We start from the raw sequence: 25340 nt of genomic DNA on the forward strand, positions 1-25340 counted from the left end.
GTAAAATGGATCAGGCAGAGAATCTATGTGTCTCTACAGGGTAAAAATAGGTACTGGATATACACACCCCACTGAACCATTACTAAAAGCTTTAGCACCTATCTCTATGCTACTGCACACTGCTCGTGCCAGGGTCCTACAAGGTCCCTGCAGGAAAGAGGCAGCTCTCGGAGCAGCAGCAGTCAGAGCTTGGGGCATTCACACTTCTTAACATGGGAAACCTCCTGTAGCAGCTCCTTTGCCTCAGCTCCCTGTAGAGTCAAGAGGGAAAAACAGATTCAGAGCAACTAATCCAGGCTCCTGCTCGGAATTACCCCCTGGAGAAAGGGCTTGTCTCCACTGCCAACACAGGGAGCCTGGCCAGGTAGTCCTGCAGATACACTTTTCTCTGTCCAGGTTTGTATTCAGGGGCAAACTCGAGGTACAAGAGCAGAAAATTTGAATGCCAGCCAGCAAACCTGTGAATAGAAACCAAGCGCCCCACTATACACTTTGTGTAGGTACCCTCCACTCCAGCACAGATACTCAGAAATGGATTGCAGAGCTGTTATTAAAATATGCTGCAGGAAGCACATGTTAAGAAATGTGGACAATTAAGTGAGAAGACAGCTGCCAAACTCCTGATATAATCACCACAACAGATGGGATGTGTTTTACAGTAGATGGAGGAGGGCACAGAGATGAAGCATGGCACCAGTGCAAAAGCAGCCTGAATAGCAAAGACAACAGGGAAAACTCTATTAACAGTTGGGAGTTTAAAGGGAGCTGTCTGCATTTTAAAGGCTACGGGGAATAATTATTAGGTTGGCAGCTACAGGATAATGCACATAGTTCAAGGTGCTGTGATATCTACATTTCTAGACAGTTTTCCAGCTTCTCACAGTTTTGGCAGAAGAGTCTTTGGCTTGCTCCCTCTGCTGGGCATTGCTCTTCAGTGGCCCACAGGTATCACATATCCACCAAATCTCATCTTTTCTGCAAAGCTTGTTCTTTCTCCCCAAAGTTTGCATGTTCTGAGACACTTGGCTATTCCCCAGCAAAAGCTTTTCCTCCTGGAGACAGCCAGCCCTCCAAGCTGCTGTGCTCTTCTTCTCACAAGCCACTTGCCACTTTGGTTAGGGAAGGAAAGAATCATCTTTCTCAAAAAAGGACTCGGTTCCTTTTTCTTTGCCTGGGGCTTCCTCCAATTAGCACAGAAACAAAGCTGTTCCCCAGGGCACCCGAAGGATCTACTCTTAACCTCGGTCCCCAGGGCTTCCCTCTGCCAGATCACAGATGGTGCCTTCTCAAAGCTCCTGCCTCGCTGGTGCAAAAAGCCCCTTCAGTGCCTTCTCCACTCCTTACTGAGGCATCTCTGCATATTTGGCTAAGTAAGAAACAGGCTGCTTCCCTTCTTGAATCTCCCTTTTGTCAGTCCTTATAAAATTGGCTCTGGCATAACTTTGCTGCAGAAGCTGAACTTGCTTGTGAATTAAGCCTGAAAATGCAGAACAGGTGCTGGGCTGGAGGTGGGCAGGTGGAGGAACAGGAGGTCCTAACCAGCACTCGGTGCTTTTTCCCTACAATCACGCTCCAGCTCTGTGCAAAAAATAATAATAAAAAAAAAAAAAAACAACCAAACCCCAAACCCTTCAGTTAAGAACAGATTGGAAAGACTGAGCACATTTGGATTCTAAAAGCACCACAACGACTCGCACACATGAGCCATCCATCTCACAGATGTAAAATGAATACTGATTGCACGCTGGGACTGTGGATGCCCTCATGTTCGCAGACACCTTTCTGAACAAGCATCTGTCTGGAGCACCACGGGGCATGAGGGCAGCATGAATGAAAGGGTCTCAACATGCAAAGCAATGGTGTTCCTTTGCTTGTGTCCCTGGCTGGATACCTGTGCTGTTGGGGCACAATAAAAGAGCGTTCAGGAAAATCACTTAATTGACTTCCAGTTGCTCAGTGCTTGCTGGGAGACTGGGAAAACAATCCCAGGATGTCTCCTGTGGTTTACCAGCTTCATTTGCAAGGAGCTGGTTGAAGAGAAGTGAGACTCTGAAATACAAACAGCACACTAAAATCAGGAGTGCAGAACCACTTGCAAGAAAGTTTAGGGAACCGCTGTTTCCCAAAACCTCTCTGCAACGCATTTGAAGTTTAAACACACTGAAATACTCCCCCAAGTGGTATTCAGGTTGGAAGATGTTAATCAGTCCCAGAAGTGATCAAGCCCTGCTGTGGGGAGAGGGTGAGCTGTGTGCAACTGCGCTCCCCCTTGTTTCTTGACAGGCTGCTATTTGAAGGGCTATCGCTTCCTCTTTAACCTTCAGCCTGAAGAGAAATATGAGCAAAGAGTGACACAAGCTCCTTCTCGGGAGCATGTTGAAGGCCAGCCAAAAAAATCACATATCACTCTGAACTGTTGTAGCATCTGGTTGCCATCCATTTGCCATCAGTGTGAGAAGGAAGATAACAGCACTAAAACTGTAGTACCTACATTTTACGGTCTATTTTCTGTTCCCAGCCTCACCCCACTGTGTCCCATGGGGAAACTCACACCTACCTGACACCCACAGAGCCAGCTGTGTTCTTTTTCTAAATTAGTTTTCTGAAAGCTGTTCTGAAATTATTTTCTAAGGGACACTATCAGAGATGGTTTTATTTCTAGTTGTTAACAGTCTTTTGAACTGCTTCCCCCAAATTTCCTTAATTATCAGGCAAGACAGCACTGTAATGGCTCTGGAAACAAATTGAACCCTGTATGGGAGCCCCCAGAGCCTGACAGCAGAATCATTTAAATCTTTCTTGTTGGAAACATTTCTTATGAAAATAGGAAATATAATGTTTATCTTTTGGTCATGGGTGCTGAATAGCTGTATCACCCTGAGACAGCAGAGAAGCACTTTCATTGTCTCTCAGCAGGCTTGTTGACAATGCCACAGCATTTAAAGGCCAAATCCCAGACTTCCAGTTTCTAAATTTAGATGGAGTTGAGGGACAGTTGTAATTACACATGCATTTATCCATCCTCCTCACGGTATTTTCTCCAGGTACAAAATCACCCCAAGATACCGTCTAGATTTTCTGGAATACAAATAACCCCCCATTTGACTAATCAGGGCTGCTTCCATTTCAAGAGGAGATTCAGACCATCACCATGACTGTGGATTCAGATCAAAGCACTGGGTAGACAAGAGAATACAAAGGAAGGGTTTTAAAAAAAAAAAAAAAAAAGATAAAAATCACTATTCCAAGATGAATAATTCCAGAGGGAAGACAAAAGAATACATTGAAATACACAGCACCAATTCCTCAAACCTCTCTGAATGTTTCTCAGGTACACGATGAGAAGTCAATCATCATGGCAGCTGGACAGACAGATGCTCATATGTCTTAACAGCAGGATTTTAATAATTAACTCAGACTGTGGGGTTGCAGGAGGGTCTGTGCTTCACACTTGAGTAGACAGGGAGAAGCTTAACGTGTTATTTCAAGCACAGTCTTGAAAATTCAGAGATAGCTCCCAAAATTCACCTAACCAAGTGGCCAGATGGACAAAGAGAAAAGAGGGAGATGGAACAGGAATAGACCAGAGGAAGAAGAACAGCAATCTGGAAATTTGGCTGAGCCCCACCACAGAGCAGTGGAACAGCACTTTTGGAGAGGCTGCACTTCTCCCAGGTGCTGCAAGTGTGCTCAGAAGGATGAGCAGAGCAAGTCAGCAAGGCAATTCTGGCAAAAGCTGCTCGGAGGCACTTCACCATCTCACTGCCAGTGCTGAGAAGCAACCCTTCAAATCCAGATTGCTGTATCTCTTGCCTGCTCACTGGCAAAGTGCTTACAGGAGAGCTGGCATAGGCCACACGCTTAGGGAGGCCCTTGCAGCAACAAGGGAAGTGCTTTCTTAGACACTTATTCCTACTAAGAAGAGACTGAAAGATAGAAATGACAAGGTAGAAAGATAGAAAACAGGCCAGTTTAGTTCTCCCAAGAAGTAGAGAGTAGTTTCACAAAGCAGGAAAGAGCATTTTCCTTTTCAATAAAAATAACTCAGGGTAGTTATAACTAGTATTTAGGACTTAGTTAATAAGTAGTTATCATTACCCTGAGCAGGGCTGGCCAGAATAGCCAGTCTCAAGGTTTCCACAGCCAGGAGAGAGCAAGCACTGCTGGAGGAACCTGAAGGATAAAAGAGCACTTCAGGAAACGATGTGAAAAAGAGGAGGAAAGAGAGGGTGGGAAGTGGTGGGTGGACAACCCAGCAGAGGAAAGAGTCAGTGGAGAAGCGATTGCTTGATGAAGGAAAGCAAACAGCCAGCCCCCAAACCGCAGTTCAACAACCCTGCGCCTCCCAGCCCTCGTTCTCCTGAGGACAGAGTTTATAACTAAGAGATAGTCTCTTAACCCCTTTGCCAAATTGCTTATGGGCTGACGTGGGACCTCACCCCGCAGACCCCGCAGCCCTGGTGCCCTGGTTTCTGTTTTTTTTTCAGTCAGCCGGGACCCACAGCAAGGTGGGCACAGGAACAAGCGTCCGTGCTCAGCTCAGCCCTGCACCGCACAGCGCTGCCCTGCTCGCATCCTAGGCACCAGAGCACAAGGAATTATTTGGAAAACGCGCACATAGCTGTTTCCTCACTTTTTAAATTCTCCAGGCTTTTTCTAAACGTTTTACAGCAGAAACACTTGAATCCTTTCTCCTCTTTCTCACCCCACCTGAGTTATCGCCTGTCTCAGTTGCACTGGGCTGTCATTACCAGCCGCCAAGTTAACAAACTCCGTTCTTTCTAGCTCATTGCCCTTTCTGCATTTTGTCATTATAAATTAGCTCGCTGCTGACAGAGATCTCCCTGGCAGGCTGCCCTTGTCAGGAACACAGAGGGACGAGCACGGCACTGGCAGGAACGCTACTCTCCCACTCCCCCAGCTCTCTCCCACAGGCTCACCAGGAATCACGGAGGAAATGGCACCTGAAGACCTTCCTCAGAGCTACCAGCCCCTTCAGGGGCTCGCAGAGGAGCACAGCCCTGTCTGAAACACTCCCCGGCACATTTGTGCTTAGTCTAGTAGTTAATGAGTTAGTGTTTACCTAACCAGCTCCATCAGCCTCACTCCACCAAAGCTCTTCTAATATTTGCAATCAACATGCTTACTGCCAGGCTCATTATGAGCTTTGACTTTGACTTATTAGGAACTGAAGGACAGCTTCCTCCCAAGGACCTGCTCCTCTGCAGCACTGCTGCTGTAAACCCCTGGCTGATACTGCCCTGCCCTTGCCCTCTCCAAAGACCTGTTCAACTCTTGCTCATCCAAGCCCAGGTGTCCTTCTGGGGTCTGATCCCAAGACTACAGAGATCACTAAGAGTCTGCAGATGTCCTCTGGCTTTGGATCAGGTTTCTAGCGATGCAGCAGGAGAGCAACAGTACTCTTGAGTCCAGCCTGCAAAGCACCACACTGTCCTACAGAAACTTTATTTCCTATTTTAAATGTATCTGCTGTTCTCACATGGAAGCAAGGGGTTTGTTTTGCTATAACAACGACCCAAATAACTTCAGTTAAAGGGGAGAAGGAAAAAAGAAAGCAGGATCATGAGCTTTTCTTACAAGACAGCCTTTTTAAGTAAAAAAAAAAAACAACCCAAACCTCATTAAGAACAGAGGCAAGGCTGTGAAGGATTTTACCACCAAATGAGCACAAATACTCTTGTTTTTGCCAGTTGCCATCAAATGAACAACACAAATTTCTCCTTGCAGCTCTAGAAGGGAGTCCACTGAGTCGATAGCAATTCATACTGCAGCCCAGTTCTATAAAAAAGTCCCTAATCACAAGAATCATCCTGTAGGCTAAATAAAGGTTCTCTGTGTGCTGGATTTGCTAAAATGAGCCACAGCACAGGGCAAGGTTATGAGATAAAGCTCCTCTGTAGTGGACAAAGTGGAGTTTGCAGTGCTGTTTGAATCGCAGAACAGCAACCCAACGTGTTGCAGGGCAGGTTGGGACTAGTAAACACAAGTAATCAACCGGCTGGAAGCAAACACTGGCTGTCAGAGAAGCTCCCAGAGCGGTTTATCAAGCCAATATTTCCTCAGCAGAAGGGAGCATTTAAATAGTTACTTAAAATTCTTTTTTGGTTGGTCACAGCTAACACTGAGATCATCTCAGGCTGAGCTTTCAGGCTGTGAGTAATCACTGTTTTGGGCAAGAACTCTCTCAAAGTTTCTGTGGATAATTGAGAGGGGAAATGGAGATTAATTGAGGAGTTAGGAAGTTACATTTTCTTATCTGCAAAGGATTTACACTGTCACTCATGACTTCCTGTAGGTCTGATAAAAAAACGTCATGCAGTTCCAATTATGACTGCAACTTAGATGTATGACCTGGGAATTTAGGCCAGATGTAGAATGCTCAGAAAAGAACCTGTATCCTATAATTGCCTCGAGTCTGCTAAGCTACAGCAACACGTAGCAATTCATTGCTTACAGCCCAGGCTTAATCTACAGCCTGCCTCCCATTTTTATTATTTCTGACTCATCCCTCATTAAGCAGACAGCAATACTTAGCTTATCTAGTCTTCAAAGATCTTCACATTAACTCACAACACCCTAGCCAATAGCTATGAATAACTACCACTCTATTTAAGAAAAAATAATTAAGACAGGGAAGCCACATCACCTCTGAGGCCACATCCACAGGAGATGGGCCAGCTTCCTCAGCATCCCTCTGATTTGCTTTTTGTTCATCAGAGAGAAGACCCTCTCCCAAAAGGTGCAACAGGAAATATTTTGCCTGATATGGCAACAACCAGGTACCTATCCCTGCTGCTGAAGTGAACTAGGCCTTCAGCAGTAATGGGAGGCAAAAAAAATAAAATATCAAGAGCCAGTCAGGCATGGAGTTACAACAAAGTCCTTGGTCCAAGTCAGCCCAGCCAGACTGAGTCCCTGCTGCAGCTGTTCCCCAGGACAAGCTGGCAGGGAGAGCACACACAGTGCTGCATCAAGGCCTTCCCCTCCAAATCACACACCTTCTTCCCAAGGTGTTATCAGATCACAAGAGGATCAGCTATAATCTAGTTAGCTCATAGCCTTCCTCAGCCACTTCTGCATCATGGCTGGGAATTAGTCCCCAAGAGCCATCTCCCCCCCCCCAAGACGGCTCTGCTGCCAAGCTTGCTCTTGTTTTAAAAAACAAATACGTGCTACCTGCTATGAAGGCAGGGTTTATTCCAGCTACAGCCTTCACTGACCAACAAAGGGCTCCAGAAATCAATATTAGCTCCTCATTTTTCTCATACAACAAGCAGTGCTCCTCCATCCCCTAGTAAGGCAGCTCTCTCCATAGACAAGAAGACAAGAACCCCTTACCACTCACCCACCTCCTCCCTTATCTCACAGCTGAGCTCCATCCCCTTTGATACAAAGACTGGACACTTACCCATAAAACCCCTACTCACCTTTGAGAGCCCTCCCACTTCTAAGTAAAAGCAGATGATGAAGATATTCCAGGTGACCCAAACTGCAGTCCAGATGGCATACTAGAAGGGAATGGAGGGAGAGAAAAAAAAGCAATAAACATTAGGAAGTCACTGGAATTAGCATATATATATATGATCTGCAGCTGGAATTAGCATATATATATATATCTGAGATGCAGCTGGGGGCAGTTAAATGCCCTGAGTCAGCACTGCAATCATTTTCTCTTCCTGTTTGTTTCCCATATGCAGATGGCCCCTTGTTTGATTAGAGACACAGGGGCAGAAATTTGGAGGGAGCAGAAGAGCTTCTGCCATGCATTTGTCCAGCATCTAGGTCTCCCTCTCTCTTATGCAGATCCTCAATGTTACTTTGGTACCAGTAGTAACTATCTGAAACCTTCCAAGTTTGGCATAAGTACGGTAAAAGTGCAGCACAGTGAACAATGTGTTCCCAAGCACAGCCAGGCACCTCCTGCTAAAATTGTTTACAATGCTCGTGCTTGATTTCCCAAGGGCTTTACTTAGTTCCTCAGCAGTTGCCATGTCCACAAGAGCAAAGGCTGTGAAAGGCTTTGAGTGGCTCTCAGCAAAATGGATGTTACTTACCACCACTATGTAGCGAGGTCTATACTGAATAGTGCCAAACAGGCCGAGGATAACGATGATGATGTGGAGGAAGTTGGCTAGGATGGGGGCCCACTGGTATCCCAGGAAATCAAACACTTGCCTCTCTAATGCAGCAAGCTGGAAGGGAGAAGGAAAAGGAGAGTTACAGCTTCTGGACTCATGATGTTTATTCTCAAGGTTTTGACCTGCTCCCTCAGCAAATCACTGCAGCAGCTGAAGATGTTGCTCCAGTCCCAAAGCAGTTTACTGCCTGTGAACCAGGTCAGTAGGACAGAACACGTGTCTATATGCCCCTGCCTCCACCCTGCACTCATCCCATCTCCTCCGATGGCTAAGCTAACGCAGAGCAGTGAGCTCCAGTGCCTGCGTGGGGGCACATCCTCTGTTCTGTGCCCTTTGCAATGGGGAGGTGGCCCTGGCAGAGGTGAGCAGTGGGACAGTAACATCTTAAATGGTTGCAGCAGGACTTTCAAGAGCTCATTTGTCAGAGCCTTCAGCGTCACTCCATCATTCCTGACACCTCTCATGTTTCTGCTTTCTGGCACGCATCCATCAAAGTAAGGGAGAGGAGGGAACTCTCTCCCCCACCTTCACCCCACAGAAAATGCTGCCTCCCAGCAAAGATATTCAGCAAACACATCAGTTTTCCAGGAGGACAAGCTGTGTTCCTCTCCAGCACTAATAACGTGGTTCAAGGCTAGTATTATGTTCTAGAAATAAAACTCCATTTCAGTTGAAGTGCTGGGCCTGATTTTCAAATCGTATTTGCATAAAGATGTGCTTTTCATCTGCAGCCCTCGTCTGCGTATCAGGCAACAACTTGTCACCTGCATCTGAACTGGTGTGTTACGCATGCAGCCGAAAGAGCACGCTAAACATGAAATTGCATGCTAGCCTTTACATCCCCACAGCCTTTAAATACTATGGCTATAGGAAAAACAGTGAGAGGAGGGGACAAAAGTGTTCCTGCAGGTTTTTTCCCAGTGCCCAGCCTTATGCAGAGACCTTCTCTTTGTTTGTCTTCACTAACAGCACAACCAGCTTCCCTCCATTGAGCAGTGGCTTTGCTAGGGCAAGGGCACAGCAGGAGATTTCCCTGTCAGGGTAAGATTTTAAAGTGTATTTAATTATCATAGTAGTACGCTGGGATTGCATTATGATATTTCATATTGATTTTCACCTAAATAAATCATTACCATTTACCATCGACAGTCAATAGTAATTTAACTGCTAATTAGACATTAACCATGGGTGTTCCTAGTCTACTGTGTGTAAACTGCTGTGTGACATCTTTTCCTGGCTTAGCTTTTAAATGGCAGCTGGGGACTAAGCACCGGAGCTTCTGTAATGGCTTAAAGCATTTAAGGGAGTGGTTGCAGGTCCCAGACAAGCCCCCTGATGAGGGAAGCCACATCTATTAAATGACCTTTATTCCTCCTTCTTCCTGGATCACCTTCACACCTCTCTTGGGCTAGGAAGGTATTGCAATTCTCAACACTACCTTGGAAGTTCAACAGAAATCTGTATTTCGAAGAAATCTAAATCAGCCCTGGCTAAGGGAGATCAAGCAGGGCAGTGGTAAGCAGCTTTTTCTCTCTGACATCTCTCTTCACTGGCAAAGGTGGGCAGCAAGTGGGAGGGGAATGGAGGCAGTCTCCAAATCTGTCTCTTCTGCAAGATAATTAGTCTTCCCTCTGAAGCAACACACACTGCCCTGTTCTGATCCATTTGAACCTGCTGGCAGATGGTGTGAGATGTGCTGCAGGGCCGCGCGGGGCGCGGGGGATGGAACAGGGCAAGAGCCGCTCGTGTCACCGTGCCGCCTGCTCCCCCCCCTCGAGCACAGCGGATTTTCTGTATCTCATCAGAAACAGCAGTAATAGGTTAAAAGCTTAATCTTTTAGGAGGGGATTAATGCATGCACCTTAACGATATTTGGAAATTTTGAATCATGACTGGCTGGCAATGGGTCACTTGACTGTGACCGCTTCATCCAATCAGGCATTTAATTGGCTCAGTGTGTTACATTAACACGGGAGTATGTGCCACAAGAGCCAGCACCGCGGAGCATCAATTAGTGGAGGGGACACAATGGGGGTGTGTTTCGCAGAGATAATGCTCTGCTCAGCTTCCCCTCTTGCCTTCAGGCCCTGAAAAGGGGTAGAAAGACAAATCCTTCCCACCCATGCCTTCTGCCGTGAGTTTTCTCACTCCAGACTCAGGGCATCCATGTCTAGAAAAGTGTTTTCTTCTTACAAATTAACATTTGCTATTAGGGCTGTATAAAAAGGCGAAAGCTTGTCTTTCCACAGCTTCGTGATGCTCCCTGGCTTGTTGGGATCAGGGAAGAAATTGGTCTCTGAAGTGAGAGGTACCCAACTGGCCTGGAGATGGACCTGCCAATCCACACCGACTTCAGACTGGGGCACAGCTCCCAGAGCTCTCCCGGCCCCCACCACACTGGGTTTTTCCCCCATGATCCCAGAAGTTAGCTTCGTGTCATACTTCCCTCTTCCTTACTGCGGCTGCCCTCGTCTCCAGGTTGTTTCTGTCCTGATTTTTGTTCCTTTGATATTTTCTCTGCATACTTTTTATGGTTTTGTGTCCCGGGGAGCTGCAGGCGTGACTCAGCTGGTACAGAGATCTGCTGTGCCTGTCTGCTGGTTCAGCTAAGGGGAACAAGGGCTGGGTCGGTACTCCTTTGTGTGGCAAGCTGTTCCCTCATTTATAAAAATAAAAGCAATGTTCTGTAAGATGTGTGTTGATGACAAGTGCAAATGCTGCTGATGGAACTCGAACGCCGTATTACTGACACGCAGGTAGTGAGTCTGCACTGCGATCCAGCCATCAGAAATGCAGCCTGAAGTTACCCTGGGCTTGTCCCCGTTCCCTAGCATAATTAAGGAAATGTTTGCTAAAAACAAATAGATAAACAACGGTTTCACTCATTACACTACAGGTCTGTGTGTAAAGCTTAGCCATTAAATGCTGCTGAGATTTGCAGGTAAACAGGGCTGATGTTCGGGCTCAGCTGGCTTTGGTTTGGGGTTGGGATGTGAAGAATGTCGTGGTACCCTTCAACCGTGGTTCCTTCCATCTGGCTCAGAAACGGCAGGGTCAGGGTTTGCCCCTGCTATGGGTACTGATATGTCTGTACCCTCGTACTGCACCTCTCTTGGATCCCTCTTGCTGAGCAGGGGAAATGCCATCTTTGCTGCTGCCAAGTTTCTGCAGAGTAATATCCCTGCTGTAGCGTTCTTTACAATGATTCACACTATTCTATTGAGAAAGCCTATTATATTCTAGAGATATTGGTTGTAAAGAGAAATTTCACAGATTGTGGCACAGGTTTCAACCCATTCAAAGCTGACAGGATCTTTCCATCAGGGAGTGCAAATTTTTCTTCTTTATGACAATTCTTATTAAAGCCAGGATTCCTTCTGCTCTTTTTGCTTCTCTAACCCATAGAACATTTTTACCTTTCATTCTTTAAATTAAATGATTTGTTGCAGTACTAAAATCAGAATAGTTGTGGGAGACTTTCCTCTCCTGGAATAAACCGTATTTCTGCTGATCTGAGTGAAACTGGAATAGCAAATAACCATGTGAGGTAATTGTTAGCCAGGCAAACAAAACAAGCCAAAGCTGTCTGTTGGGCTATCGTTCATTTATATGGCTGGGAAAGATAAGAAAGGCTGAGAAGATGTTCTGCAGTTTACAGAGTCCTATCACATAGCTCACACACAGTGAGTAAAGAAGGGCTCTGCAGGCAGCACGATGGGACATGCTCAAGGTCTTTACACCATTAAAACTTCACCAGAGAGGGAAGCTGTCCCTGAGCTGGAGGGGAGCATTGCCTGATGGAGCCCACTGCAGAATGGGAAAATGGTTTTAGAAAACATCTCAAAATGTGAAACAGTTTCTTGTTGGGGGGCTCAAACCATTCCAGTTGCGTTTCCGATGGCTCCGGCAGGACAGTGTCACTGGCAGATGTCGATGCCAGGAGGACACCCCGAGCTGATTCAACGTGGGCTGGGGTGTGCTCGTTTAAATTCTGGTCCCTCGAATCTGTTCTACGCTCCATCTTTGTCTTCTGTTGCTCCTGTTGTGCTGATAAACTGGAGAGTTCAACCTGCTCCCCTTGTGCCTCTGCACTGCTAAGGAAGAAGGGATGCCGATCAACAAGTCAGTCACCTGTAATTCTTTAACTCTGTCCTTTATAGCCTACTATCAAGGGCCATGTTATCAGCTAGATTTGCTCTTCTTAGTTTATAAAGCTTTTAAAGCCTTTAATCTTCTTCGGTTTGAATCTGTGTCTTTCACTGTATTTCTGAAATCAGTTGGGACACAAATAACAAATAGCACTTTCAAGATGTTGACATGACTCTTACAGATGCTCAGAAAGCCCAATGGCAGGTACAGCTCCACAAAGAGGATGTCCTGCCTACACACATGCACATGTCCATCCGTATCTGTTCCCGTAAGCAAATCTGCTTTTACATTTCCCAAGTTCAGCTTTAATAAAAAATTTATTTTAAAAATTATATATTGGAAATAAATTTACAAGCATGCAAGAGATGGAGCAAATGGCAAAGACTGATCCTACTGCTATGGGCCAGCCAGGACTTAAGGGAGATACTCTTGAAAAATTAAGAGAAAGTGTTTTACCCAGAAACCTAGACAATTTTCCACTTGGCCTATAAAAAAAAACAACTTGAAAACTCTTTTGCTAGTCCTTGGCTTTCTCTGCTGTAAGGACACGTAGCCTCACAGACGGCTCCACCTCCTGCACTGCCCTTGTTCAGTGGTGTATGCAGCCACCTTGAACCCCTGCGTGCGTATCTACAGCCTCAACACAGACAAAATTTGCAACTTAAACCCCTATGTTTACTTTCTCTCTAGCCTGAACTGAGAAAGAGCCTCAGCTCCAGCCCTCGGCCACCACCGCGCTCCTGTGATGTTCAGGGCTGCCTGGCTGATTCCTGACGCCTTGATCCAGCATTTGATTTCCTGCCAACTGGCTTTGCTTTTTAAGAAGATGCTCTGTGTTTGTTAACTGTGCAAACACCATCGGAGCGGCCAAGACTTTCACTGAAAAAGGTCACGGGTCTTTTCTTGAGGAAAAACTTGCATTGATTTTCTGAGGTATTTTGGCCATGCAATGGTTGACAGCTTGAGTTGAGGACAAAGTCACAGTGCTGCTATGCCTATGAGACATCATATAAGGATGAAAATTTAAGTCCAGCTAGCTGAAACAACAGGAAGAGATTGAAAAGTCTCAAATGTATAGTTTAAAAATATATCATTTAGGTTTTGAACACAAATATCTTTATTTTTGCTTGTTCCATACAGTTTAAGCTTGGCAATATTAAACACCTGTCTGCTCTGTTTACTGTTGTTGTTGTTATTATTATTGTTATTATTATTATTGTATTGGTATTATTATGATATATTATATTATTATACATAGTCTTTCTCAACAATTGCTTTGCATTTGTAAATGGTGAAACAATGCTAGATGTAAAGAATTCTAAACCCAAGCTGCAGTGTGGTGAAACTATCAGCAGTGAGCAGAAAATTTCCTTCCGTGACAGCGCTTATCCAAGGTGGAGAAGATTTTATGGGTAGAAAAATTATTAAACAATAATTCTGCTTTTACCACAGTGGCTGCATTTCTAAACAAATATTAATGGTTGTTATAACTGTTTAATTAATTTTGTCTGAAAAAGCAGTTCATCGAGCCACTACTTCACATCCCTCTATCCGAGGGGCTCGTTCTGCTAGGTGCCGCGTCCTTGTCTCTTCTAAAGTCAGCATCTCACGTGCTAATACCCGCTGCATTCATGAAATCTCATTTTTCTTCAGTAAGTGTTGTCAGGGAAACCTTCCTTGGGGCCTTGTGATCCACAGCTCCTCTCCCAGCATCCCTCGCCGAACCACAGAGGTCAAGAGACTAATTGCACAGGAGGTCTCTGTTTGTCACTTTGTCTCTCAGACATCTTTGGTCACTCCGGCCACTGGATACAATAAGCCCCATTCTCTGCTGGGTTTGGTCTGTTTTCTCCCCAGAAGCTGCTGAAACCCCTTCTATTCACACAGACATTAGAGAGGCCTCCAACAGCAGACCTTCTATCTTGAAATCATTTATGTTTCAGAAGCCAACCTTGGTCACTGCGATGGCCTGGAAGACCAATGCCTACCAAAAACCCCTCAGGGCAGCTGAAGTCGTCCCCAACTCCGGCGTGAGCTATTGAACAGCCTGACATTGAGCCCTCACCTCCTCCTTCCCCCTGTCCTGCCACCTCTGTGCTCTGGATTCTCCCCTCCCAGCATCATTTTGTGTGTTGTCAATGACACTCACAGGAGTGCCACTGCTCTGACCTTGATCCCTCTGCTTTCTGCTGCCGATGCCTTTCAGAAACAGCCTAGCTGCAAAGACAAGTCATTATTCAGTCCCACACGCCCGAATGCTGCTTAGCATTCCAGGAAAGGCACAACCCTTGCTAAATGTAAGGGCTGAGGCTGGCACTGAAACGGTGCAGAAGCCTGTTTGTTTGTGTCTGGAGTTGAGTCTCTGGCTTCGGAAGGACCGAGGTTTCCTACTACACCACGTAGAGCCACCAGCCGTGCTCAGCTGGAGACATGGGCTATGCACAAGCATTCACGCACACAAACCTCTCAAACCTTTTTGCTTCAGGTGTCGGGTTGGGCCATTTAGTGGGCAAAACAGCCGGGGTACGTGAAGGGAGAGGCTCTGGGGTGTAAGGCAGTAGCTGGCAGCACTTTTTCTAGCAAGACTCCATAGTCCGTGGTCCCCACCAAATGGCACATCCCCAGGCACAGCACAAGTGTGGCAGCCCCTCTCCTGCCCCACAACCCTCTGAATGGGGGTGATCAGCAATACAGTTAATTAGCTGGCTCTTGCACATGAACTTGTAGAGGAAAGAAGAGGTTGTCCAGCACTGACTTTCCGAATCGTGCTCAGAACACAGCTCCCAGGAAAAAGATTGCTTCCTAGGAGGAACGTTTCAGTAAGATTATTGTCCTGTATTGCCTAACCTTCTCCCAGATCAGGGTCAGTTTTGTGCCTGGTGAGGCTTGTGCTCTGTACACTCCACGATGGCTGGTTTGGTGATCCTGGATCACGTCTTGCCTTGGGGCTCAGACCTGAGGGATGCAGAGAGGTGTCTGCAGCAGCATCAGATACCGGAGCTGCTCTGCTCTCGCCCCTCCTGCTTGTGTCTCCTGATAGCATCTAAGTACTGCATGCTGCTGTGATTGCTGATTGCTGAGATTAGCAATCAGGCTAAATTAATAAGCAGGTGCCTTTGTGATCCAGGCGAAAAAGCACTCTGACAAGAATGACAAACCTGGTTTATTTGTAACCTACGTCAACACTCAAACCTAAGTTTCCCAAACATAATTGAATTAATCTGTTGTGCCCACAATGCTTCCCCCTCCCTCCAGTGTTTTTTTCCTCCCTCAGTTTCATAGCTCAGATTTGGCTCTCCAGCTTTATAACAGAGAGAGGGGGCCCTCGAATGAAGGGGACGTGACTGTATTTGCAGCAGACATAAAATATAATGAGTTTCTTCAACAAGTGCCTGACATTTTTGTCAGCCAGATGCTCTGTCAGGCACAGCCCTACCCCAGGCTCAGGCTCCACACTTCTGGCAGTTCTGGATTTCCCTTGCCTGTGGGAGGACTTGCCATTTTATCTTAGCCCACCTCGTACTGGTGATCGTGGGCAAACATCCTTGCTGCTTCCCATGAAGAGCATCCTGGCATGGCAGACAGCTTTAGCACTGGGTTTTGGCGGGGGGAACCTTCTCCCACCATCAGTACAAATTTCCCTGTTGAGTGAAGTATATTAAAGATGTGCCATTAACTCACCAGCCGTTTCCCTCGGGAGATCTGCTACCATTTATGAAGCCATCTAAACACTATAAAGGCTGCGAGGCAGAGCAATGTTGGAGATCAGCAGGAATTTAATTTTCTAATAGAGAGATTTATTTCCTACCAACAGGGCATTGTAGTCTGTGATCCCTGCCACTGCTCAGCCAGGAAGGCTATCAAAAGTTTGGGCTCATTCACATGACAGGGATGCAGGAGAATAGTGAAAATACTTAAAAATTAGCAAAGGGGTTGTTGGGTACAAAGAATATACCCTATACCCTCTGCATCTGCTACCTTAAACATTATCTTCTTACCTAAAAGAGCCAGCTCTGCTGATGAGGGGAGCGAGCAAACACATCAACAATACTTGCACAGAAGGTACAAGGCTGTACTGGAGGATTATTTGGGCCAGGACTGCCCAGCCTGTCTTCTAGTGATGCAGCTCTCTGGAGCCTCCTGGATGTGGGAGCAGCAGTTTGGGAACAGTTCAGAGATTCCCATGAGCTCTTAAGTGCACTAGAAAGACTTAAAAAATCATTCAGGGGTTAGACTAAAATTCACAGGGTATATAAAGCCCACAAGATACCAGCTGGACTCATACAGTTTAGACAAAATTATGGTTATCTTTACTATTTTATAGGCACTTACTGAAAACTGCTATTTTATTTTGCCTCTAGTTACCCCAAAGTTGAATTGTGACCTTAAATATACTACTGGCAATTTCCCAAAGGAGAACGAAACTCTTGCTTCAGGCTTGAAAAGCCAAGCTCAGTTTTTTCTCTGTCCTGTCCACACCCAGCCTGAGAAAAAAATCCCTGTGTCCAGGTGACACCACAGCCATCCCCTGCCTTTAGCTTTATGAACAAAAGTCCCCCTTGCAAATCTAATTCATGGCTGGCACCTGCAGCACTTTCTCCTCAGGAAGGGTCAGCTGTAGCCCGAGTTACTAAAATGCCTCTCTGAAGGCAAAACACCTGCAGAAAGCCACCTGAAACTGTTTTTCTCACCCAGGGGAAGATGAGGATGAGAGTTTCTTGGCGTCCACGTAGCAGGGCCAGCAAAGCCCCACTTTCTGCATAGCTCTGCGTGCCAGAGCACTCCTCCACTCAGCAGGTTCCTCCCCAGCATGTGCAGACAAATGGTGTCTGTGCCACTGCTCTTTCCTGGGACCCCCCCCAGGGCCTTTCTGGATCCTGCTCCCTGCCCTCCCCTGTGCTTGCCAGTCCCTCTCCCTCTGCCCCACACCTTCCACCCGCCCTGTCCTGCTCCGGCCAGCTCAGCTCCTGCCTGCACATCGCCCTGGGAGCTCTAGCAGCTGATCCCCTTAATTAGGTCACAAATAGATCACGTGGAAAACACTTGCACCAGCCAGATCATCTGAAGGAAAAACATGCCAACCCTTCAACTGGGGTAAAACCTTGAGAGAGGAAGGATGCCAAAGCTGAAATAACTCTTCAAAACTTTGTCCGTAGGAACCCTGTTTCAGTTTCTGCTCAACAGCTGGGTCCCCGCTCCCTGACACTGTAGCTAAGTGGTCGTGTTGCTTTAATTTCCTCGTGCTCCTGCTGCAATGCCAGATTGCTTGGATATTCATAAACAGAAGGAGTTTAATGAAAATTATAATTAGAGCCCTGCGGTGCTCTTGCAGGTCGCCTTTACACTGGGCTGCCTATTTACATTACAAATCAGGCTGGTGTCACTGCAGTGTCTACAGCAAGAGAAGAGAATTAATTAGAAGGGAAGCACAGGGTGGGTCATAAATAAGAGAGAAAGAAAATTATATTGTTATTATTAATAATCTAGGAAATTGGGATCTGCCATGGCTTTGTTGCAACTTTGCTCCTAGAAGAAAAGCCCATTTGTAATCATTGTGCAGCAGGAGGGGAAACAGCACAACCACCCCCAAAATTTCCACTGGTAATTACTGTACAAACATCCCCTTTTTCACAGAGCAACTGTTTCTCATGGAAAGCAAAGCAGCAATGAAGACTTTATCTCTCCCACCAGGACACAGAGAAGTGCTTTTAGCACTTCTGCTTCCTATTACCTAGCTGTGAGGTTGGGGGAGTCAGGGAGAGACAACACATGAAGCCAAAGGGAAGCGTTTCCCATGATTTTGCAGTTTTCCCTTTCCACCTGCCAGCAGCTACAGATGACGAGTGTTGCCCCGCTGTAATGCCACGAGCAGCAGCTCCTTGAGGAAGACAGAAGCCCTCATTCAGTGAAGCGCTGGAGCATCTGCCGACTCGAGGCACAGCGTGTGTCCAGCTGCAGTCACGTGCTGAAGGGCTCTGTAAAATCCGGGTCTGATGGAGCAGGAGAGAGAAATCCCACGGGAACACCAGGGAGGCCTCTGGGCATCGATGCACTGACACCCAGCCTGGCTCTCGCACAGGGCGGCACAAGCCTGTGTTACCCCAAACACACACCAGGTTTTATTCTGCCCCTGCTCCTTCCACCAAAGTTAACTGTCTGTCTTCCCATCTGTATAGTGGATTTAGAAATAACACCCTCATTTTACACAGAGGGTAGCTGGAGACTTGGGTTGTACTTGTAAAAAGCTTCTTTAATATTTCATACTAATCATCCTGCCTCAGCAGACACCACGTTATCATTGCAATAGTGTTTTTATTGGATGCCCACCTGCCCATAGTGGTAAAAAGAGGTGGCATTTTAGGTTGGGAACCTCCCTACGATGATTGCAACTCCAGCCCAAACCCCTCACCTTTCCCATCACTGTCACGTTCTCGAAACAGAGAGGTAAATTCACCCCGCTGCATCCCGTGCCTGCATCCCCCCAAATCGATGGGGGGGGGATCAGCCTTATGGGGGGATCAGCCTTATTGATGCTCCAACCAAATCCCAGCAATGCCCAGCAAACGATGCCCACGCAGTCCCCCCACCAGGCCCCCCGCTGCTGCTCACCTCAGCTATTAATCTTACGTGGCGCTGCGCGGCCGGGGGACGTAACTTCAGTCTAATAAACAGCTGGGAAGTCAGGACAGAGCAGATGAGCTAATACTGCAGAAGTGATTGGGTTTATATATCAAATGCAACCCAGGAGAGTTTCCCCTCTACACGTCGTGGCAATATGCAGAAAGTTTTCAGGCAAATTAGAAGCTGGAGGTATTTGTAGGAGTTTGGCTGCAAATGGGCCAAGTGGTTTGTTTGCATTTCATGCACGCTATCGTCAGTATAAAATGACCCATACTGTGACAGCTGAGTTTTAATCATCACTAGTAACACTCTGTCGTGTGTGCTTTGCCAAAAACACAACCTAACATAAAAATGTGCTTATTTCAGTTAAAAAAAGGGCAGAAGAAAAATTTCCCTCGAAAAAGCTCTACTTGTAAAAACACATAACCATTTTTTCAGCTGAAAAATAAATATCAGTGAAGAAATACTGACCAACTCTCCCCTAATGAATATACTAGCAAACTTCCAGGCCTGTCATCAAAGCATGAAATGAAAAAGAACTGGGAAGAAAAGAGTGTTTTGGACATGAAAAACATTTAGCTGTCCAGCTTCTGGTTCCAGTAAAATGCTTTTGACAGGAAGGGTTTTAAATTGGAACAAACAGGAAAACGACTATTTTGTTACAAATAGGGACTGTCAGAGGCTTTTGGGGCATTGCAGGAATTTTCCAGTAACCACAATGCCCACAACCAACTTCCCTTCTACGAAGTGGCTAGAAAATAAATCAATCACTACTGACTTTCATCTTCTGATTGCTTCACTGGAAGAAAATCAGCTGTACTTAAATAACTGATTAATTAACTTAACAATTATAGGTAGCAAACCTAGCTTTCCTTGTCTCCCTCAAGACATGTAAATTAGGGATATTTCAGTTTTCCAACCACTTTAGGAGGCAAAGCCAATTTTGTGTGACCCAAGATGACTTCTGAGCTGTCACCCACATCTCAGGAGTCGCTGGTACCCTGGGCACGGCCCCAGCAGTGTGCTCCCCGCTGCTCTCGGGGGTGAGGAAGGCTGCCCACCTCTTGGGTTTCTTCCTCAGCTGTAAGCCCCCCATGAGGAATATACAGGCTGGGAAGCAGAGATTCAGATCTATTTTTCTGAAGTCAATAAAAGCAAGAAAACAGAGACACATGAAACGCTCAGATTCATCAAGTGAATACCTAAGGATGGAGACGGCGAAAAGTTTAGACACAGATTTGAGGCTGAAGATCAGCTTCTCACAGGCTGATGAAGCAGCTTAGGAAGTGCAATCTGCTCTGGATAGACATTAAAGGGTAAGAGCACATCTCTGCTACAAGCTAGACTGAGTGCTGGAAGGAAGTGCTTCGGGGCAGAGAGTCTCGGGTTCAAAGTGTGAGAGTGAGCCGTGGTGGAAGTCACTAAGCCCGTGCTTTTCTCATGCTCACCATCCCCGGCACCGCTGTGTTTCCTGCTAATACTTGAGAGGAGTTAAATGAAACAAAAGATTCTTACCAGGGATTTATTAGCAATACAGTGCCATGCTAAAAAAAAAAAAAAAAAAAAAAAAGCTAAGGTTTAACAAGTTCTCCCACTTGTATTAATGGCATTGACTGTATCACCTTTTGTGCAGCGTTCCCTTTGTCTTTGCTCTTCAGTCCAAGTAGATGATGAAATGAGACTCCTGACGTTCACTTTGATGGAGGCGAGCTGCTGGCTCTCCAACAGTGTAAATAAGGATTCAGTGCCTTTTAAAAAGCATTATTTTTAAAGGAAAGCCCTTCTGAGCGGGGACTAGAATGGGCTTATTTTCCACATGGCCAAGCGTCAAAAGGAAAGCAGCAGCCCAGTCCATGCTCTTATCACCCTCCCCAAGTCACCCACTGGATAGATTTGTCACAAGGTGAAATAAGAGCAAGTCCTCAATTTATTATCATTTTCTACTTGTCCTCCTTAATGCAGTTCCTGCCAGGATGAGTTTGCTGTGGGAAAGTGGAATGAAACCAGGCCTTTCAGTTTTCTGCTAAATGGGACTGGGGGAGGAGGCTTTCAGCAGGGAGGGAAAATCTTCCTCATTATAAAGGGAAAATGTGCAATGCAGAGTTTTCATCGGATGCTGCCCAGCCTCCCAATTAGGATGCCTGAGACAAACAGTGGCGTTATTATATGTAACTGTTTATCCAGTGTCACTCAGCCATTGTTTATTTTATGAGCATAATTTATCTCTTCTGTTGTGCTACCCAATTTGTTTGCATTTTCAGTCCAGTCGAGTGTCTCTCTTTTATTGTATACATCTTTTGGCCTCCCACCAACCGACTCTCCAATTAAGTTTCCAAGAGAGTCGCACAATGGCCAGGCCCCTCCTGCGCTTCATTTTTCGCATGACGTTTGCATCCCCTTCGTTTCTGCGCTGCCCCTGCCCACTTGCAGCTCCTCAATGGCTCATGGTTTATTCAACAGCAAAGCTGAACTTCTCTTTTCCCTCTCTTGTTCCCCTTCCTCCTCCTCCTTTAAAACAGAGGCTGGTCAATAGATGCCACTTTTGGCAGCTCTGGGGAACAAAGTTCATTTGCAGCAAGTCTTTAGCGGTCGTGTCTTCCGCAGTGCAAGAGTTTGGTGACCTCGCAGGGACTGAACACCAAGCCGCGGGGCAGCAGCTCAGACGTGGGGCACTCATGAACTCTTGTGTCTCCTCCAGCCACAAAAGGGGACAAAGACTTGTCCTCTATCAGCATGTGTTACCAACGCTTCACCCACACATGGCCCTGCCTCCCTGCTGTTATCGCTCCCCTTGGAGGTGCGAGACGATCCCTCATCCCTGGAATGACGGCGTCTTTGGCCGGTCCTTACTCCAAACTTTCCGACCAGTTTTTTTTCAAGTCTTTTGATCTTCTTGCTTGCAGGTCTGTCTGCAAAGCTTAGCTAAAATCGAAAAGTGCTAATCCACATCATGGAAATTCAAATCCTTGCCACTACATTAAGTAATGTCAAGGAGGTTTAATCTGGCAAGACTCTGAAGTGAACTCCAGATCAGTGATAACAATATCTGTGCATCACCTCTTCCACTAGCGTGGCAACACTGAGGCAGTAAGAAACAGCCTTTTCCTCCTTAGCGTAGCAGGCTCCAGACTATCACTATTTCTGATGGGGTCCAGCAAAATCCCATCGAACTCTCAGCCCTGGGTTACAGTTGGACGTGGGGTTTACTGCTGCATTCCTGTTGAGTCTGCCAGGATTGGGTTTCCAGGATTTCTGCTAGAAAATCTGTACAGTGTCTCACCACCAAACACTGGAGCTCCATCTGAAATGCCCTTTGTTTGCAGGTTAGTGTCCAAAACTGGGAGTGAGGAACTTTGCATGGCCATGGGAGCTACCATGAGGAAAAATCTTGGCAGCCATGAAACCTGGGTTACATCTCATGCAAGGAAAGCATCCTTTGGCTAGGCGATCTGCAAAAGAGTTTACTGCCCCTCCAACTCCTGTCACTGTGAGCTGCTTCAGAAATTCATCGTACTTTAAATGATTCACTCAAGTATCCATTCAGTCCCAGTTCATAGATTGCAGAGCCTTTATTACACAGCCATATATTTAGCACTGGAATAGTTCTCAGCAGTTGTAACAGCCCTGTCATCTAAGGAATAAAACAAAGAGCCATTATTCATCAGAAGGGAGACACAGTCTTTATTGTCTGAAGCCATGGCAGAGTTTTTATATCACCCTATCTATTCTTTCAAGCTGTCACACAACTCAGTTTTAAGCTGTTTCAGTGGCAGCCCTGGAAGCCCCAACGCTTCTGTAGCTTCATGTAGCTAACTTCCCAGCTAATGTTGTTTTAAACCGACAGCAGGACTGATCCTGAGCACACTGAGTATGGCCAGTGACTTAGGAGCAGGAGAGTTAACCTTTCCAGGAAAGCTCGAGGTAGACGTTAATCTCTGGGTGGGTCAGGAATAAAAGGCACTCAGGGTTATTTAAAGACACGAGGAAGCATGCTACAAGGAGCAATGGATGAATGTGCATTTTGGGCACTGATTATACACAGAAGAACTGAGTTTGGGCTCTGGTCTGATGGCAGAGCGTTGTGTAGACTGTAGGACCCAAGAACACACCGGGTTTTGCGTGCCAGCTGTCCCGACCTCGCACTGGTGTGGCTCCTGCAGCCCTCCCCTGCAATGTTCTGGTTTGCTTGGTGGGTGTACATCCCGCACAGAGCAGGAGGAACCAGCCTGGTTCTCTGGGTCCAGACACCTGGGGGTTGGTACCTTGAGAGGAACTCAGCATGAACTACCTCCATCCTGCCTAGCATCTGCCTGACGTCCTCTGCATCTCCGGGAAAAGCAGGTCAGATTTGGGGCCAGAAGACCTCTTCTGACGTGCACGGCTGTGGTGCAAATGAGCCCATTAAATGCAAATGAAACGGCACCATTCACGGAACCAGCTACCACCACGGTCTCTTCGGGTTTCTGAGAGCATTTGAGAATCTGCCTGTGTCAGCACAAAGGCAGGATAAAGAGCACGCAGATCAGATACCTCTGAGAAGGTGTCGTGCAGGGGCTCTCGCCAGCTGTTTGCGCAGCGAGGCAGACCCATCCTTCTCCTGAATGTTTCCTCTCAGAATAATGAGATGGGAGACTTGAAGACCCAGAATCCTAAAAAGTGGCAGACATTTGAAAAAGAATTGCCCTTTCCCAGCTTTGTAATTTGTTTTAAGGCTGGCAATCACATCTCCAAAACCCCATGCTCACTTTTCTCCACATGCTCGGAAAGCAAAGGGCACATAACAGACTGTGAACTCCCATTACACTTCTCCCAACACCCGCTCTCCTCTCTGCCGAACAGCCAGCAATCTCCCAGGCTAATTAGCCAAACTGTATTCTGCACATATTTAGCATTTCTGAGTAATTAGGATAATCAGATTTCTCCCCTAATTCTGTACATACACAATATAAGCAGGTGTATTGCCTTTCCCACAATGATATCACAAAAAGTGTGTTGTCTGCTGGAGCTAGGGATGCCAGCCGCCTGTCAGAGCCCATTCTCATCTCACACATGGAAATCTGCTGCTAACAGATTACCAGTAGCCATGGGAAATTAGGAACTGGGCTTGATTTGGCTAAGTAGCCAGTAGTTCAGATATTCATGCAAGCTACCTAAATACACAGCCTTCAAATCTGGCCGGAGATCTGGGTGTTCTCTACACCATCCTCCAGGTAAGAGCTGCAGGAGAAGCTGTTCTGCGCTGCAGTTGGACAGGAGGTGTTTGGCCCACAACCTCAAAGGTGTTTGGAGTTCTGGGGAAGTGCAAGAGTCCACCCAAGTCTGAGGACTCAGGTCTTGGTCACCCTCCACAAGGTTAATCAGCCTATGGACCTAGACCTTGTATCTGTGGACCTGCTAGCTGGTACACACATACTTGTGGTCTCCGTTGCCTTCATGGCCTCTAGATGAAGGTCAAAGCCAGTGAGGCCAAGCCAGCTCTTTCTTGTCCTACTGTGGTGGGTCTTTGGTTCATGAGGAGTTTTTCCTCCAGCCAGCTTCACTCAAGAATTCCTTCTCAGGGAAGCAGAAAAGTTTTTTTAAGTGCCCATGACTACATCCTGGTCCTTGGAGCAGTTGCATGTGGTGCTTCCACCAAAGTGGGACTACTTCCCTCTTAATGAAGTATCAAGGGTCCAGCATCTCTGAAAGGAGGAGAGGATGCTCCCAAGCCCCGCAGCATGGAGTCAGTCCTGAGTATCTGGGCCACAGCAGTAATATTAAGCAAAGACCCTGCCACATACCCTCCACAAAAAGACCATCTATCTGCTGAGCTTCATGTAGGGGAAAATTTTGCCTGAAAACCTTAGAGTACAACCCAATATTCTCCCAACACAAGGAAACCATTCTTAATGTCCAGGGCAATGCTCTTCTTGTAATACTGTGGAATAATGTCCAAACCTCCTAAATACGAGCAAATCTGAGTCAGGACAGGAATTAGATTCCTCCTGGTCTCCACATAGGTCAACCATCCCGGTACTGAGATTGAGCTCTGATTACTGTGGAGGTAATTTTCAGGTGGAGCTGAAGATAGACAGTGACAAACTGTTAATTGTGGTGAAGCTGTTTATCTGTGATGGATGAACACACCATACAGAGCACTCCATGCAAGGCTACACTCAATATTTTATAAGTTCTCTGTGGGTAATAAAATGCTCCATCCCCCTTCTTTAGTGTCCTCTATCTCACCTTCCCTGTTCAGATGAAATGGTGCTTACAGATGAACTATCTCCAGAGAATAGCACTTGGAAAATATAATTCAGCACCAGACGCTTTAATGGGTCCAAGGCTGTTGTCAGGGTCACCACAGACACAGGACAGGTCCCTGTTCCCCAGAGATGGGTCACAGGAGGCATCTTCCCAAGCTTTGTATAT

The 25340-nt window shown here is 46.4% G+C and overlaps 1 protein-coding gene across 3 annotated transcripts in view; it reads right to left on the reverse strand.

Moving 5' to 3' along the window:
- Positions 1-25340, reverse strand: part of NKAIN4 (sodium/potassium transporting ATPase interacting 4) — a 52565-nt gene that overhangs the window by 18703 nt on the left and 8522 nt on the right. For all 3 annotated transcript variants that reach the window (XR_004409620.2, XM_033010422.2, XM_033010421.2), the window contains exons 2-3: positions 8076-8213; positions 7449-7529 (exon numbers count right to left, since the gene is read on the reverse strand). Coding sequence is in view for 2 of the 3 variants with exons in the window: in XM_033010422.2 (XP_032866313.1) it covers positions 7449-7529; positions 8076-8213 (219 nt within the window). In the remaining variant the exon portion in view is untranslated. The remainder of the gene's footprint in view (positions 1-7448; positions 7530-8075; positions 8214-25340) is intronic.

The sequence above is a fragment of the Tyto alba genome, unplaced genomic scaffold, assembly GCF_018691265.1.
Source record: "Tyto alba isolate M040663 unplaced genomic scaffold, T.alba_DEE_v4.0 Super-Scaffold_33, whole genome shotgun sequence".
In the NCBI taxonomy this organism is placed as follows: Eukaryota; Metazoa; Chordata; class Aves; order Strigiformes; family Tytonidae; genus Tyto; species Tyto alba.